At 41.0% G+C, this 18,865-nt stretch overlaps 1 protein-coding gene across 1 annotated transcript in view; it reads right to left on the bottom strand.

Moving 5' to 3' along the window:
* Positions 1-225: 225 nt before the first annotated feature.
* The window catches only part of UTP4 (UTP4 small subunit processome component), a 49,170-nt gene continuing 30,530 nt past the window's right edge, over positions 226-18,865 (bottom strand). Inside the window, exons 12-17 of the mRNA XM_007524592.3 lie at positions 17,146-17,302; positions 13,626-13,732; positions 12,565-12,660; positions 2,552-2,737; positions 845-955; positions 226-429 (exon numbers count right to left, since the gene is read on the bottom strand). Coding sequence (XP_007524654.2) covers positions 313-429; positions 845-955; positions 2,552-2,737; positions 12,565-12,660; positions 13,626-13,732; positions 17,146-17,302 — 774 coding nt within the window. The 3' untranslated portion in view covers positions 226-312. The remainder of the gene's footprint in view (positions 430-844; positions 956-2,551; positions 2,738-12,564; positions 12,661-13,625; positions 13,733-17,145; positions 17,303-18,865) is intronic.

Consider the following 18,865-nt stretch of genomic DNA (forward strand, 5'->3'; position numbering starts at 1 on the left):
CTCCTGAGATGCCTAAGGCATGTATTAGGGCATAAAGGGTTACTATCATCCTTTTTCTTCTGGGGTTATAGACTAGAGAACAAGTGAGAGTTTGAAAAAAGTTGGATGACTTAGCTTCTTGAAATATTCCAACTACAAATATACTGGAGTTTCCGTTCCCTCTCACTCAATGAAGGGAAATTACTTTCCATTATTTTAGATGATAACAGTTATAATGCCTAGTCCTAAAGAATAACTTTGTTTTATTATTATCATGATTTGTGAAAACAAACAGGGCAGACAGTTCCAGGAAGAACAAGGCAGTGTCCTGTTTTAGGTCCCGAACTTTTTCTTTTTGATAGGTGGTGGGAGTTGAGCGATGATGTCATCCAGAGGCCTTTCTACTGCCACCAGTGTTCTTTCATCCAAAAGATCCATGAAGAGGAGAGGCTGTAGAGAGATGACAATAATTCTACCAAGTGTTAGACTCAAGGTATAGTCCTGTAGTTAAATAGCAACCCTCACTCAAGGCTAGAGGGATCTAGATCTGATAATTTTCTTGCCTAGAACTCAAAATGGATGGGAAAGTTGGGAACTTTTAATTGAGTTCACACATAAAAGATTTCAGCAGGCCTTTTCTCTATACAGATAAATCTATGATTCTATAATATCTCTCAGGTATCAACATTAACAAAAGGCTTAGAGCTCAAATTATTGCTTGGTGGCAAGTAACAAATACATAAAGTAGCTAATCATACTTGGGCAGATATGCTTAGAAAAGTTCTCCACATCCAAAATGAGGGCACTGTTATAATACCACAAAGAAACAACAGTTCAGAATATAAATAAGATTATTATTATTTACCTTATATAGCTTAGAGATTTTAAAAGCATGAGCTGTGCGTCTCCTGATGACATCTGATTCATTTGTGGGAGGAATTGGATTGTAGAGTAAGGTTTTATCATTTGGAAGAGGCTTAAAAAACAAACACAAATAAGGGAAACTATTTAAAAGACAAGATATACTGATAAGCACAGTATTCTAACCACAGGAAAAAAGCTGAAAAAAAAAATATATTTTTTAACAGAGCATTGATCAGCTCTGGATTATGGTAGTGTATGGGCTTTGAAGCCTGAAGCATGATACTCTCTTTGCATAACCATTATGCTATCTAACCCCACCTGCTGAAACCATTCGTATAGCTATACTCTAGAGGATGGGAGTATAAAGCAAAATAGTTTGGTACTCTGTGCCAATAAAATCAAAGGATCCAGCTGGGCCATCTGGCTAGTCTCATCTGTAACACTTCATAAAGAAACTGGCATGTGCTGGAGCTCAGGATATGCCTTTTCTTTTCTTTTTTTTTTTAAACAAGTGCTCTAGTTTAGGCAGTTCTAGCAATTGAACCTATGACATCAGAGCCTCAGGCATTACCATTTTGCATAACTATTATGCTATCTCCCAGCCCCAGAATATGCTTTCTAGATGCTCTCCAACCAGATCATGGGCTGGCCAAGTGATTGACACTCTCACTAGGTGAAACCATAACAGGAGTCACCCCTCCCCCCCATGTCACTGGCACCTTGAGAGATGGCCTCTGGCCAAACAAGTGATATTTCATCTGACTTCCTTGGGAAATAACTGTACCCAGCACGAGGAAGTGATGGACTTATCACCAAGGATTGAGAAAAAATATGGGCTGATCTGGGCTGAGTTACAAAGAGGCGAGTGAGTGGGAGGGGCCCTTCCTGTATCACTCATATCACAGAACACACTTGTCAGCCAGCTCTGCTTCCCACGCCTGGAGGACACAAGGCTCACGACATGAGCTCCAATGACACATCACTATGCAGAACTCCTTTAGAACCATCTGCTGCTTTCCTTATGTTCTTTCTACCCCCTCCTTCAAAGCTATACCAAAACTCTGTGTTGGTTGTAATCTATGCAAAGAGCACATAAGAGGAAGGACCATAGCTCATAGTCCTCCTAGAAAAGAAAGTGCCCAAAAAAGACACGTAAATTTGGGTGAATCAAAACAGCAGGTGCAGAAACTGGAATCTAAAAATGAAGACGAAAAAAAAAAAGGGAGAAAAGATGCATATATCCCACTTAAATCATAGTAAGAATTTTCCTAGGTGAGCTTTTTTTCAAAACATTAAGACCAACCTTCAAACCTGCAGATAGCACTGTGGTATGTATATTCAGTCAAGGGGGACAAGTGGCTGAAATTCTAGCCTGTATTTCCTTCAACAAGACTGCATTATTTAGTCACCACAGGGCACAATAGGGAAGATGAATTAGCCAAATCAGTGGTATTTTCCAATATAGGATCACCTTTGGAATGCGACCTCATCACTTCCCATTTAAATTCCTGTGCTCACAGGCAAAACAGAGAAAGGGTCAAGTCAGCAAAAACTAGTACACAAAGTCCTGTCTCTACCCCAAGAAAGAAAATGGGGAAATCCACAAAAGTTCTTCTCCTATTTATTGTATTTGTTGCTTTTAGAATTTGAAGGTTCCTACATGAAATATAGTGACAGCAAACACAGCTAGTAGTGATAAAGAGCTCACCAATGACTTGTCGATGATGCAGAACATGTAAGCATCGTGGAGAAGGATGTGCATTGGTCTCTTGGGATGAAAGCTGATGTGTGTAATGGGTGTATCTCTCTGGAGCCAAAGGTGATGAAAACCCTGCTTCTGGAGGGCACGGCTCCACTCTGTGTACTGTTTGTCTGGAATGCTGTACTCAAATACCTGAGCAAGAAGATACAGAGGCAATGCAAATTGGTACTCAGAACAGATGGTTGGTTACCTGTCATTTCTAACCAGAAAATATCTATAAAGCCTTTCCTATGGTATATTTAGTCTTATGCTTTTCTATTACTTTAGCTTAAAAAAAAACAAATAAACAAACACTCTACCCCTAATTTTTTGACACCAAGGATCTAACCCAAAACTTAATATAGGCAAAGCATGTATTCTACAACTGACTTATAAAGTTGTAATTCTACCTTCGGCTGGGGAGACAATACAATAGTTAAGCAAAAAGAGTTTAATAACAAGGAGGCTCTGAGGTCACAGGTTCAATCCCTAGGAGCAACATAAGCCAAGGATGAGCAGTGCTCTGGTATCTGTCTCTTTCACTCACGCAAGGATCCTGGTTCGAATCCCTAGCTCCCCAACTGGGGGGGATGGGGGGGGAGGAGGAGGTGGTTTGCTTCACAAGTGGTGAAGCAGGTCTGTAGGTGTCTATCTTCCCCCCCACCCCTATCCCCTCTTAAGGTTTTTTTCTTTTTCTTTTATATTTTTTAAATATTTATTTATTCCCTTTTGTTGCCCTATTTAAAATTTTTTATATTTATTTTCCCTTTTGTTGCCCTTGTTTTTCATTGTTGATGTAGTTATTATTGTTGTTGTTATTGATGTCATCATTGTTAGACAGGACAGAGAGAAATGGAAAGGAGGGGAAGAGAGAGAGGGGGAGAGAAAGATAGAAACCTGCAGAGGGATTCGACTTCCGGAGGCGGAGCTACGAGCAGCAGATGGCTTTCTCTCCTCTCCTCTCCTCTCCTCTCCTCTCCTCTCCTCTCCTCTCCTCTCCTCTCCTCTCCTCTCCTCTCCTCTCCTCTCCTCTCCTCTCCTCTCCTCTCCTCTCCTCTCCTCTCCTCTCCCAGATCAACTAGGAATACCGAAGGAGACCACCCGGGACCGAAACAAGACAGGACTAGAATGACCACAGGAACCCAGTAAATCACCCATGAGTACAAACATGTGTGGCTGGTGACAGAAAGGAGAGAGGAGCCTAAGGAGAGATTAAGTGACTGCTAACAGTTCAGAAGTTTATCAGTTAAGACACCACCTCCAGTCTGCTCCACCAACAAGGGGACAGCTTAAGGGAGGAGAGGACTCCCCAGAGACTCACCAAGTGCAACTCTGAGTCTCCATTGCTACTTCCCTCAGAATCTGGAGCAGCGACAGGGAGGGACACCAGGGGACAGAGATCTAACCGGGAAACTCAGGAGAAGACCTATACCACGGTGGCATAGCTGAGGGGCTGAGAAAGTTTCTTTGCATAACCACTGGATTATCTCTGCCACACCCTGCCTTATCTCTTGGTCAGGAGTCAATGATTAAGCTAAGAAGCCTATTGATAGTTTAAAAGCCCTCAGGCTCCCATAGCCTACAGGGAAGAAAAAAAAAAGAGGCTTTTACACCACTGAGCTCAAACTCAGGGACTGAAACAACTGTTAATTTCCACCACTGTAAACCCTTTAACTTACTTAGACACAAGTCAATCCAGGCAATAGTGATCAATAATTTGAAAAGTACTGATAAAGGGAACTCATAACATCATATATAAAATGGTTAAAACAACAAGAAAAAATATTGGAGACTCGAACCAGGACAAGAGCCCAGCTAAAAGTCCTCCAGAGGGTGAAGCACAAAATAACGAGTTCAACATCCAAACATTAGCTAAGGAAATAATAACAGGAGTGAGTAAAGAAATTGAAAAAATTATAACCAGAAATGCAGGAACAACAAATGAGAACATGGAAGAAAATACTAATTATCTTATGGTTATTAGAGAGCTGAAAGCTGAAATCACTGAGCTAAGAAAGCAACTAGCTGAACAAGCTAAAATAGTATCAGAGCAGGGCAACAAAATAGATGAACTCCAGAGAACAGTAGAGGGCAGAGAGAATAGAATAAATGAGGCTGAAGACAGAATTAGCAAGATTGAGGATGAATTAGAGACAACTAAAAAAGAAGTAAGAGATCTCAAAAAGAGATAAAGAGATGCTGAAAACAACAACAGAGTCCTATTGGATGACTTCAAAAGAAACAATATATGCATTATTGGCTTACCAGAGGAAGAAAGAGAAGAGGAAGAAAGCATTTTCCAGGCCATAATAACTGAAAACTTCCCTAGTCTAGACAACATCAAAGACATAAAGATTCAAGAAGCCCAGAGGGTCCCAAACAGAATTAACCCAGACCTAAAGACACCAAGACATATCATACTTAGAATGGAAAGGAATAAGGATAAGGAAAGGATCCTCAAGGCTGCAAGAGAAAAACAAAGAGTCACCTACAAAGGAAAACCCATAAGATTAGCAGCAGACTTCTCCATACAAACACTACAGGCCAGAAGAGAATCCAAGATATCTATCGAGTGCTCAATGAGAAAGGCTTTCAGCCAAGAATACTATATCCTGCTAGACTGTCATTCAGACTAGATGGAGGCATCAAAACCTTCTCAGACAAGCAACAGTTGAAGGAAGCAACCATCACCAAGCCTGCCCTGAAAGAAGTTCTGAAAGGTTTCCTATAAACAACCAGACCACCACAAATAGGACATATATCAAAATACTCTAAAACTCTACAAGAATGGCGTTAAAATATCTTCAATCTTTGATATCAATAAATGTCAATGGCCTGAATTCACCTATTAAAAGACACAGAGTAGGAAGATGGATCAGAAAACACAACCCAACAATATGTTGTCTACAGGAAACCCACCTAACTCAACAAGACAAACACAGACTTAAAGTGGAAGTATGGAAAACTATCATTCAAGCCAATGGCCCACAAAAAAGGGCAGGAACAGCTATTCTCATATCTGACATGATAGATTTTAAAATAGATATGATTAAGAAAGATAGGAATGGACACTACTTAATGCTCAGAGGATCAGTCAATCAAGAGGACTTAACAATTATTATTAACATCTATGCACCCAATGAGAAGCCATCTAAATACATCAAACTTCTACTGAAAGAGCTACAGCAATATATTAACAGTAACACAATCATACTAGGGGACTTCAACACCCCACTATCTCAACTTGACAGATCATCCAGGCAATAAAGACATAAGGGAGTTAAATGAAGAGATAAACTAGAACTATTGGACATTTTTCAGAGTCATCCATCCCAAGAAACTGTAATACACATTTGACTCAAATCCACATGGGTCATTCTCAAGGATAGACCATATGTTAGGCCACAAAGACAGCATCAGCCAATTCAAGAGCACTGAAATCATCCCAAGCACCTTCTCAGACCACAGTGGAATTAAACTAACACTTAACAATCAATAAAAGATTAGTACCAGTCCCAAAGTGTTGGTAACATGTGTAAGCCTGATAGAGCTTAGGGAGAACCACCCCCGTCCTTGGATGGAGGTCTGAGAAGATAACCTCTTGGTAAGTCTCTCTCAACCGAGGTGAGCATAAGAGGGGAATCTCAGACTTGGTTCTTTCCTTCTTGACTCTCAGGCCCACAGATACCCCAGAACTTCCCTCCATTAACTGCAGGCAACATGGCCGCAGATTCACTTATTCAAAGTCACCTTCTGATCACAGAAGAACACACCTTATCACACACTTCATCACACACCTCAGACCCCAGACAAGAGAAATTCCAAACTATATGGCCTTTTGATATCTATCTTCTTTCTGTCTCACCCTACAGGTTTAACCCCTATGCTTCTCTCAAATACCTTTGGATAATTAAGTTGCTTGTGTTATCTCATCAATTCCTGTCATACCAGCCCCCTACCTTAGGGGCATGCTGACTGTTAAGAAACCTGTAATTTCTGTCATATTTCAACAATAATTATCTCCATTGCTTTTCTATTTAACTCATGTCAATTTTGCTAATAAACGGACTCTAGGATTCTGAGATTCTAGGACTCAGATTCTAGGCACACTAAGAGTTCCCTGGTGTCTTTTACTTTGTGTCACCCCTGTCGTGAGCAAGAAAGAACCAGCCCGTTACCTTTCCCCTGGAGACCACCCCACCGGAGAGGGAGAGAGACACCCCGAAACCAAAGTGTGGAAGCTCAACAGTACACTTCTTAACTTCTGGGTCAAAGAGGAAATCAAGGAAGAAATCAAAATGTTTCGAGAGTTCAATGAAAATGAAGACACAAGCTATCAAAATATTTGGGACACAGCTAAAGCAGTCCTAAGAGGGAAGTTCATAGCTATACAAGCACACATTAGGAAACAAGAAAAAGCACAAATAAACAGCCCGATTGCACATCTTAAAGACCTAGAAGAAGAACAATGAAGGAACCCTAAAGCAACCAGAAGGACAGAAATCACTAAAGTTAGGGCAGAAATAAATAACACTGAGAATAGGAAAACCATACAAAAAATCAACGAAAGTAAATGTTGGTTCTTCGAAAGAGTAAACAAAATCGACAAACCTCTAGCCAGACTCACAAAACAAAAAAGGGAGAAGACCCAAATAAATCAGATAGTAAATAAAAGAGGAGATGTCACAACAGACACCACAGAAATTCAACATATCATGCGAGGCTTCTATGAACAACTATATGCCACCAAGCTAGAGAACCTGGAAGAAATGAATGATTTCCTAGATACCTACCAACTTCCAAAACTAAGTAAAGAGGAAGTGGATAACATGAACAGGCCCATCACAGCCAATGAAATTGAAACAGTTATCAAAAATCTCCCCCAAAATAAAAGTCCTGGACCAGATGGCTTTACAAATGAATTCTACAAAACCTTCAAAGAAGAACTAATATCTCTACTTTTAAGTCTTCCAGAAGATTGAAGACACTGGAATACTCCGTCAGCTTCTATGAAGCCAACATCACCCTCATACCAAAAGCAGACAGGGACACAACCAAAAAAGAAAACTACAGACCATTATCTCTGATGAACATAGATGTGAAAATATTGAACAAAATTCTAGCCAACCGGATACAGCAGTATATCAAAAAGATTGTTCATCATAACCAAGTGGGGTTTATCCCAGGCATGCAAGGTTGGTTTAATATACGTAAATCAATCAATGTGATCCACCACATCAACAAAAGCAAGACCAAAAACCACATGGTCATATCAATAGATGCAGAGAAAGCCTTTGACAAAATAAACATCCCTTTATGATCAAAACACTACAAAAAATGGAAATAGATGGAAAATTCCTGAAGATAGTGGAGTCTATATATAGCAAACCTACAGCCAATATCATCCTCAATGGTGAAAAACTGGAAGCATTTCCCCTCAGATCAGGTACTAGACAGGGCTGCCCACTATCACCATTACTATTCAACATAGTGTTGGAAGTTCTTGCCATAGCAATCAGGCAGGAGCAAGGAATTAAAGGCATACAGATTGGAAGAGAAGAAGTCAAACTCTCCTTATTTGCTGATGACATGATAGTATACATGGAAAAACCTAAGGAATCCAGCAAGAAGCTTTTGGAAATCATCAGGAAATACAGTAAGGTATCAGGCTACAAAATTAACATTCAAAAGTCAGTGGCATTCCTCTTTGCAAACAGTAAGTTAGAAGAAACTGAAATCCAGAAATCAATTCCTTTTACTATAGCAACAAAAACAATAAAATATCTAGGAGTAAATCTAACCAAGGAAGTGAAAGACTTGTATACTGAAAATTATGAGTCACTACTCAAAGATATTGAAAAAGACACTAAGAAGTGGAAAGATATTCCATGTTCATGGGTTGGAAGAATTAACATCATCAAAATGAATATATTACCCAGAGCCATCTACAAATTTAATGTTATCCCCATATCAAGATCCTAAGCACATTTTTTAGGAGAATAGAAAAAATGCTATAAATGTTTATCTGGAACCAGAAAAGACCTAGAATTGCCAAAACAATCTTGAGAAAAAAGAACAGAACTGGAGGCATCACACTCCCAGATCTCAAACTGTATTATAGGGCCATTGTTATCAAAACTGCTTGTTACTGGAACATGAATAGACACACTGACCAGTGGAATAGAATTGAGAGCCCAGAAATGAGGCCCCACATCTATGGACATCTAATCTTTGACAAAGGGGCCCAGACTATTCAATGGGGAAAGCCGAGTCTCTTCAACAAATGGTGTTGGAAACAATGGGTTGAAACATGCAGAAGAATGAAACTGAACCACTGTATTTCACCAAATACAAAAGTAAATTCCAAGTGCATCAAGGACTTGGATGTTAGACCACAAACTATCAGATACCTAGAGGAAAATATTGGCAGAACTCTTTTCCGTATAAATGTTAAAGACATTTTCAATGAAATGAATCCAATTACAAAGAAGACTAAGGCAAGTATAAACCTATGGGACTACATCAAATTAAAAAGCTTCTTCACAGCAAAAGAAATCACTACCCAAACCAAGAGACCCCTCACAGAATGGGAGAAGACCTTTACATGCCATACATCAGATAAGAGTTTATTAATTAATTAATTAATTTATTTATTTTTTCCCTCCAGGGTTATTGCTGGGCTTGGTGCCTGCACCATGAATCCACCGCTCCTGGAGGCCATTTTTTCCCCTTTTTGTTGCCCTAGTTGTTGCAGCCTCGTTGCGGTTATTATTATTGCCATTGTTGACGTTGCTTTGTTGTTGGATAGGACAGAGAGAAATGGAGAGAGGAGGGGAAGACAGAGAGAGAGGGGAGAGAAAGATAGACACCTGCAGACCTGCTTCACCGCCCGTGAAGCGACTCCCCTGCAGGTGGGGAGCCAGGGGCTCGAACCGGGATCCTTAGGCCGGTCCCTGCGCTTTGCGCCACGTGCGCTTAACCCACTGCGCGCCACCGCCCGACTCCCCAGATAAGATTTCAATAACCAACATAAAGAGCTTGCCAGACTCAACAACAAGACAACAAATAACCCCATCCAAAAATGGGGGGAGGACATGGACAGAATATTCCCCACAGAAGAGATCCAAAAGGCTGAGAAACACATGAAAAAATGCTCCAAGTCTCTGATTGTCAGAGAAATGCAAATAAAGACAACAATGAGATATCACTTCACTCCTGTGAGAATGTCATACATCAGAAAAGGTAACAGCAGCAAATGCTGGAGAGGGTGTGGGGTCAAAGGAACCCTCCTACACTGCTGGTGGGAATGCAAATTGGTCCAACCTCTGTGGAGAACCGTCTGGAGAACTCTCAGAAGGCTAGAAATGGACCTACCCTATGACCCTGCAATTCCTCTCCTGGGAATATATCATAAGGAACCCAGCACATCCATCCAAAAAGATCTGTGTACACATATGTTCTTGGCAACACAATTTGTAATAGCCCAAACCTGGAAGCAACCCAGGTGTCCAACAACAGATGAGTGGCTGAGTAAGTTGTAGTATATGTACATAATGGAATACTACTCAGGTGTAAAAAATGGTGACTTCACCGTTTTCAGCCGATCTTGGATGGACCTTGAAAAAATCATGTTGAGTGAAATAAGTCAGAAACAGAAGGATGAATATGGGATGATCTCACTCTCAGGCAGAAGTTGAAAAACAAGACCAGAAAAGAAAACACAAGTAGAACCTGAAATGGAATTGGTGTATTGCACCAAAGTAAAAGACTCTAGGGTGGGTGGGTAGGGAGAATACAGGTCCATGAAGGATGATAAATGACATAGTGGGGGTTGTATTGTTAAATGGGAAACTGGGGAATGTTATGTATGTACAAACTACTGTATTTACTGTTGAATGGAAAACATTAATTCCCCAATAAAGAAATAAAGTAAAAAAAAAAAAAAAAGACACCTGCAGACCTGCTTCACTGCCTGTGAAGCGAACCCCCTGCAGGTGGGGAGCTGGGGGCTGGAATCGGGATCTGTTGGTACGCTTCTAAAAACCCCTTCTGTTTCATTAGTTTAATCCCCCCTGCTTAACACTGTTCTATTTACATGACCACTTCATTCTATTTACATAACCGCTGTTAACAAGCACCACCCTCCCTCCAGGGCATTGGTGGTTCAGTGGTATAATTCTTGCCTGCTCCGCCCCCTCTCCTTGTCATACCCTGATTTTCACCAGTCACTTTTCTCTCCACCCTCTCTGCGTCGCATCCTGTTCCCACCCTACTGGGCTAGTACATTTATAAGGACAAGATTGTTTGTAGTAGTTAGTTTAGCTTAGCTTGGTATAGATTGCACTGCGTCCTGCATGAATAAAGAGATACTGCCTACAGCTCAATCCCTGGTCAACTGTTACCCGCCCGTGAAGCCAGCCCGGCGAAAGCAACAGGGATCCTTACACAGGTCCTTGTGCTTTGAGCCATGTGCACTTAACCTGTTGCACTACCACCCAACTCACCTCCTCTCTCAATTTCTATTCAATAAAATGGAGGAAAAAACAAAATAAAACAGGAGCAGTGGATTCACAGTGTAGGCACCGAGCCCTACCTATCTCCACTACATTGGGGACAGGGTTGGGGGATGGATCATCACTGGGGTTTCACTGCTCCAGATAGAGGCAGAGAGAAAGAAACCACAGCTCCAAATATCCTTACAATGCAATGAGGGCTGGGCTCAAGCTTGGGTCACACACATGGCAAAGCAGCACAAATGAGCTATTTCACAGACAAACAAGTCAATAGACTCTACTGGCTTATTATGATACCAGACCTTAAAAAAGACATTATTATTATTATTTTTTACAAAGTTTTGTATTATTTATTTTCTCTTTTGTTGCCATTGTTGTTGTAGTTATTATTATTGTTGATGTCATTGTTGTTGGATAGGACAGAGAGAAATGGGGAGAGGAGGGGAAGAGAAAAAGAGAGACACCTGCGGACCTGCTTCACCACTCGTGAAGCGACCCCATACAGGTGGGGAGCCAGGGTTTGAACCTGGATCCTTACGCTGGTCCTTTAACTTTGCGCAACCTGCGCTTAACCCGTTGCGCTACCACCCGACTCCCATTTTATTATTATTTTAAAGATTTTATTTATTTATGAATGAGAAAGATAGGAGAAGAGAGAGAAAGAACCAGATACCACTCTGGAACATGTGCTGCTGGGGATTGAATTTAGGACCTCATTCTTGAAAGCCTAATGCTTTATACACTGCAAAACCCCTGGACCACTGTCATTATTTTACCAGAGTACTGCTCAGCTCTGGCTTATGGTGGTACAAGTGACTGAATCAGGGGCTTTGGAACCTCAGGTGTTAGAATCTCTTTGCATAACCATTATGCTTCTACCCTTACCCCAAAAACACTTTATTTATTTAAAAAAAATTTTTTTTTGGCATTATCTTTATTTGATAGAGACAGCCAGAAATCACCACTTGTAAAGTTTTTCCCCTGCAGGTGGGGGCTGGGGGCTCAAATCTGGGTTGTCATCATCACATATGTACTCAACCGGGTATGCCACCACCCGGCCCCTATTTCATTTTTTTTGATGTATTTTTAAAACCTTTTTAAAATTTAAAATTTACTTTAATTAATTTATTTTTTATTAATGGATAGAGACAGATAGAAATTGAGAGGGGAGATAGAGAGGAAAGAGAGACAGAGAGACACCTGCAACCCTGCTTCTCCACTTGTCAAGTTTTCTCCCTGCAAGTTGGGATGAGGGGTTTGAAGCTGGGTCTTTGAACATTATAATCTGAGTGCTTACCCTGATGCACCACTGCCTGACCCCTGAGACATTTTATTTCACATAGTAGAAAACCATCTTTATATTGTCCAATAATTTTAAAGAACAGCTCCTCTAAAAAAATGCTACCATTATCTGTACTTACCTTAATACCCAGTAGGATGGAATGCTAAAGCACTGGAGTCTCTTACCTGCTGATCAGAATGAGCAATCACAAGGTTGTTGGTATTGGGGGCGATGGCTAGAGCAGTCACAGGGAAATTGTAGGCAGGCACTGTGCAATGAAGCTAGGAAGAGATTAACAGACAGAAAAAACAAAAACAATTTTGTATGATGCCTTTCCTCAAGAAAGACTGAATGGTCCTGATTATTTAACGTATTGTTTGAAGAACTCAAAAGTGTTCTATGGAAGCTCTCATGAACATAAGGTGTTTCCCCAAGTGGTGAACTTTGATTTCATTCAAATGTATTTATTTATTATTGGATAGAGACAGAAAGTGAGAAGGCAGGGGGAGACAGAGATGGAGAGTGACAGAGACACCTGCAGCACTGCTTCACCACTCGTGAAGCTTTCCTCCTGCAGGTGGGGACCAGGGGCTTGAACCTGGATCCTTGTGCACTGTAATGTGTGTGTTTAACAAGGTGCGATGATGCCTGGCCTCTTTAATTTCATTTTAAAAATACGCACACTGGAGAGTTGAGCCGACTCCCAGCAAGTGTATTCTTTAACGGTATCAGGCTAAGTTCAAAGAGCAGGACAGCTCTTACCACAATGTGACAATGATTAAGCTATATAATTAACAAAGTCATAATGCTGATTCAATAAAATATGACAATATCATTACAGATTACACCAAAGTAAAAGACTCTGGGGTGGGTGGGTGGGTGGGTGGGGAGAATACAGGTCCATAAAAGATGACGAATGACCTAGTGGGGGTTGTATTGTTAAATGGGAATCTGGGGAATGTTATGCATGTACAAACTATTGTATTTACTGTTGAATGTAAAACATTAATTCCCCAATAAAGAAATAAATTATTTAAAAATAATTCTAAAAAAAATATCATTACAGATTAGTGAAAAATGCATCCTTGCTATTCCTTTTTCAATTTTTTTGTTTTTGTTTAATAGGTGAACCAATAAAGGAAATCATTACTATTCACTTGGGTAAATTACCCCCCACACACACACACATACAGAAATAACCTAGATGTGCAGTCATCATCCCCCTATTTGCTGATACTATGCTCACCTTCAGAAGTTTTATGCTATACACATGGACTCCAGCACTGGTACCTGAAGCAGCTAACCAATTTCCATCAGGACTGACAGCCAAGAGACACATGGACTCCACTGTCCCTGTGAAAACAGAATAGTTAAAGTTTCTAAATTCAGTGCACACAGCAATGTCTTGAAGATAATGGGAAGAGACAATAAACTGACCCTCATTATTTTTAATTACTAATAGGACAACTTATTTTTAAAAATATATATACTTTATTTATTTTAACTAGAGAAAGGGATACAGAGAGAAAGACCAGAGCACTGCTCAGTTCTGGTTTATGGTAGTGCTAGGGATTGAACCTGGGACATCAGAGCCTCAGGCATGAAAATCTTTTGTATAACCACTACGCTGTTTCTCCAGCCCAATCATTTGATAGTTCCATAAACAAGTTCTAGATATTAACCTGTTTACTATTTTCATTTAAGCAGGCATCCTTTCTGTAAGGAGGTCAAAGTGATAAGCCTTAAGACATCACTGCTCAGACCAGACTCAAACATTACCTGCCATGTGAATATAGAATCATGGATGTAACTACTACTAAAACTTATTTATTATTATTGTTTTTAATTTTTTATTAATATTTATTCCCTTTTGTTGCCCTTGTTGTTTTATTGTTGTAGTTATTATTTTGGTTATTATTGATACCATTGTTGTTGGACAGGACAGAGGAGAAATGGAGAGAGAAGACAGAGAGGGGGAGAGAAAGACACCTGCAGACCTGCTTCACCGCCTGTGAAGTGACTCCCCTGCAGGTGGGGAGCTGGGGCCTCGAACCGGGATCCTTACGCAGGTTCTTGTGCTTTGCGCCATGTGCACTTAACCCACTGTGCTACTGCCTGACTCCCTTATTTATTTATTTTTGCCTTCATGGTTAATGCTGGGGCTTGGTGCCTGCTGAATTCACTGCTGCTGTGTGGCCATCTTTTCAACTTTTTTTTGGGGGGGCAGGACAGAGAAAAATTGAGAGGGATGGGGCAGATAGGGAGAGAGGAAGATAGATACCTGCAGGCCTGCTTCACTACTTGTGAAGTGACCCCTCTGCAGGTGGGGAGCCGGGGACTCAAACTGGGATCCTTGTGAGGGTCCTTGCACTACTACTAAAATTTATATTTTGACAGTCTCAACCCCCTTTCCTATCAGATAGTAATAATGTTATGAAGTAACAAAATTCAACCGACAAAAAAAGTGTATGTTTGGGGGCTGGGCGGTAGTGCAGCAGGTTAAGTATACATGGCGCAAAGTGCAAGGGCCAGAGTAAGGATCCCGGTTCGAGCCCGTCTCCCCACCTGCAGGGAGTGCAAGCGGTGAAGCAGGTCTGCAGGTGTCTATCTTTCTCTCTTCTTCCGTCTCCCCCTTAATTTCTCTGTCCTATCCAACAACAACAGTTATGACAACAATAACAATAACAACTACAAGAACAACAAAGGCAACAAAATGGGAAAAATGGCCTCCAAGAGCAGTGGATTCATAGTGCAGGCACTGATCCCTAGTGATAAGCCTGGAGGCAATAAAAAAAAAGTGTATCTTTAATTGAGTGGGTGCCTTTTATGTAGTTAGCACTAAGGGAGCTAGCAGGCACACATGAACCATACTTGTCACCAATGGACTTTTAAATCAACTTGGCAACATCAAGATTCATGTGGGATAAAAGTCAGACAATGGTGTTATATGCCAAAACATGTGTTCCAAATTAACACTCCACTGGGGGCCAGGTGGCACACCGAGTTGAGTGCACATATTACAAATTAAGACCCCCAAATGATAGTCTTTTTTTATAGTAAGACATATAAAACAAATGCTAAAAGATGGGTGAGATAGAGAAGAATGGACAAAGTGTGGTCTGGGAGGTGGTGCAGTGGCTAGGACACTAGACTCTCAAGCATGAGGCCCTGAGTTCAATCCCCAGCAGCTCATGTACCAGAGTGATGTCTGGTTCTTTCTTTCTCTCTCTCCTATCTATCTCATTAATAAAATCTTAAAAAAAAAAAAAAAAGACAAAGTGAGCTAAAAGATAAAGACTAGCAAATGTAAACTTGAGGGCTGTGATCAAAATGGCCTGACTATAAGGGAATGAGAGATGAGAATGAAATTAAGGTATGTGGGGCTATGGAGATAGCATAATGGTTATGCAAAATGTCATTCATGCTTGAGTTACGAAACATCCCAGGTTCAATCACCAGTACCACCATAAGCACTTCTCTGGTAAAAATAATAAATAAAACAAATAAAAATTAAATTATTTTGCTTTGCTTGAGGTAGCACAGTGGATAAAGCATGAAGTCCTGAGTTTAACCTCTAGTATCACACATGCTAGATTGATGTTCTAGCTCTCACTCTCTCTCTCTCACATCATTAGTAAATAAATACCCCCACCCCCCAAAAAAGGGAAAAAGTCATTAAATAAACTAGTACATAGATACTCCATAAATATTGTTGGTCTACTTCACAGATGCTCAGCTTATGAGTGCTTTCCCCTCATACGATTCTGGAGCAGCTTATTATTATAGGCACAGAGGGCTTAAGTTAAGAATTGACTTATTGGTGGTGGTGGTGTGGGGGGAGGATAGTGATGCACCCAGTAGAATGTAGAGGCGCTCCTAGTAGAATATAGATAAGACCACATGCAAAGAACCAAGTTTGAGCTCCCAGTCCCCACCTATAGGGGGGGAAGCTTCTCAAGCATTGAAGCAGTGCTGCAGGCACATACACACCCCTTTTTCTTTATGTACTGTTACGGAGAGGGAGGGGAAGGAAAAAAAGGCAGCCAGGAGCTGTGGATTCTTCTCATTCAGGCACTAAGCCCCCAATAACCCTGAGGGCAACAAAAAGTTATTTACCAGTTTAAATGACAATAAAGCTGCAATAATCCAGGGCAAAGAAGGGAATAGGACCATAGGGTACATTAGGTACTATGTCCTTAGTAATTAACTGCATACAGGCACTCACTCTACTCTTTCACCCACGTATACTCATGTTCTCAAAGACATGGGAAAATATTCATGAACATTATAACAAGCTAAAGCAAAACAAACAAAAACGGCATATATAAGTTACTCTTTACTAAAACAGTAAAAATTAACATGCATATGAAATATTGACACACTGGAAATATAAATGATTAATTTACAATATTAGTAAGGAATTAATTCTGGATGTCAGGATTACAAATTAATTCAGCTTTTTCTTGCTCTGCTAACAAAACTCTTAAGAAGGATGATGAAACTTTTCTGGAACTAAGTAATGACTCAAAAGCCCAGTGAGAAAAGAGTAGGTGTGAGGAACATTTCAGATCTCATCAAGCATTTTCACTTGCTAGGTACCTCCTCCTACTTTACACTGCAAACATGTGAGTGAACGTGTATTTGCAGGGTGGAGATGACCATTAATCAACCCCTAACAATGTATGAGATTTGAAAGGGGAGGGAAAAAAAAAAAGATACATCAGAAATTACCATCTCTCTCCATTGACCAATTAATAAATTCCTACCTGACAGTGATGGGAAAGTATGTAGGTGCTTAAAACTTCCATCCAACAGTCGAATGATATGCAGAGAGCCTTGATTTGATGCCACAAATAGTTTTGTCGAATCCTCAGAAAACAAAATCTGAAGGGCAGAGTGAAGGAACGCTGGCATTTTGGAAACCTTGGAGTGAAGTGAAAATAAAACCAGTAAGAAAAAGAAGTGAGGGGGGTGGAAGGTAGCACAGCAGGTTAAGCACACGTGACGCAAAGCCCAAGGACCTGCATAAGGATCCCAGTTCAAGCCCCCGGCCCCCACCTGCAGGGGAGTCCCTTCACAGGCAGTGAAGCAGGTCTGCAGGTGTCTTTCTCTACCTCTCTCTATTTCTCTCTGTCCTATCCAACAATGAACGACATCAACAATAACAATAATAACCACACAAGGCTACAACAAGGGCAACAAAAGGGGGAAAAAAAAAAGGCCTCCAGGAGCAGTGGACTCGTGGTGCAGGTACCGAGCCCCAGCAATAACCCTGGAGGCAGGGGGTTGGGCGGTAGCGCAGTGGGTTAAGCGCACGTGACGCAAAGCACATGGACCAGCATAAGGATCCTGGTTCAAGCCCCCCGGGGCTCCCCACCTGAAGGGGAGTCGTTACACAGGTGGTGAAGCAAGTCTGCAGGTGTCTTTCTCTCCCCATCTGTCTTCTCCTCCTCTCCCCATTTCTCTCTGTCCTATCCAACAACAAACGGCATCAACAATAACAATAATAACAATAACCACAATGAGGCTACAACAAGGGCAACAAAAAGAGGAAAAAATGGCCTCCAGGAGTGGTGGATTCATGGTGCAGGCACTGAGTGAGCCCCAGCAATAACCCCAGAGGCAAAAAAAAAAAAAAAAAAAAAAAAAACCAAAAAACCCTGGAGGCAATAAATAAATAAATAGAAAAGAAAAAGAAGTGAGGGGCCAGGTGGTTGAGCGTGCACACCACAGTGCACAAGGACCTGGGTTCAAGCCCCTGTCCCTACCTGCAGGGGGAAAGCTTTGCGAGTGGTGAAGCAGGGCTGCAGGTGTCTCTCTCTCTCTCTCTCTGACTGTCTCTATCAAATAAAGTTAACAATAACAACAACAAAAAAACCTCAAAGAGGGAGTTGGGCAGTAGCTCAGCAGGTTAAGCACATGTGGTGCAAAGCGCAAGGACCAGCGTAAGGATTCCAGGAGCTCCCGGTTCCCCATCTGCAGGGGAGTTGCTTCACAGGTGGTGAAGCAGATCTGCAGGTGTCTTGTCTGTCTTGCTCTCCCGCTCCGTCTTCCCCTCCTCTCTCCATTTCTTTCTGTCCTATCCAACTACAATGACATCAGTAACAACAATAATAACTACAACAATAAAACAAGGACAACAAAAGGAAAAATAAATAAATATTAAGAAAAAAAAACCTCAAAGAAAAAGAAGTGAGATCTATGGGCTATAAAAATATAATCATAGTGGAGCAGAGTGGTAGCGCTTGGCTAAGTTCACACATTACAGTGCTCAAGCTCTTGGTCCCAACATGCAGGGGGGATACTTCACAAGTGGTGAAGCAGGGCTGCAGGTATCTTTCTTTCTCCCTTCTCAATTACTTGGTTTCTATCCAATAAATGAATAAATTAATTAAAATATTAATCATAACCAAGCTTAAATTACATTAATTCTTCTAGTCTCTAAAGAGTCCACATGGTGATGGGCTTGAACACCAACATGTACAT

This window comes from Erinaceus europaeus, chromosome 2 (assembly GCF_950295315.1).
Source record: "Erinaceus europaeus chromosome 2, mEriEur2.1, whole genome shotgun sequence".
NCBI lineage: Eukaryota > Metazoa > Chordata > Mammalia > Eulipotyphla > Erinaceidae > Erinaceus > Erinaceus europaeus.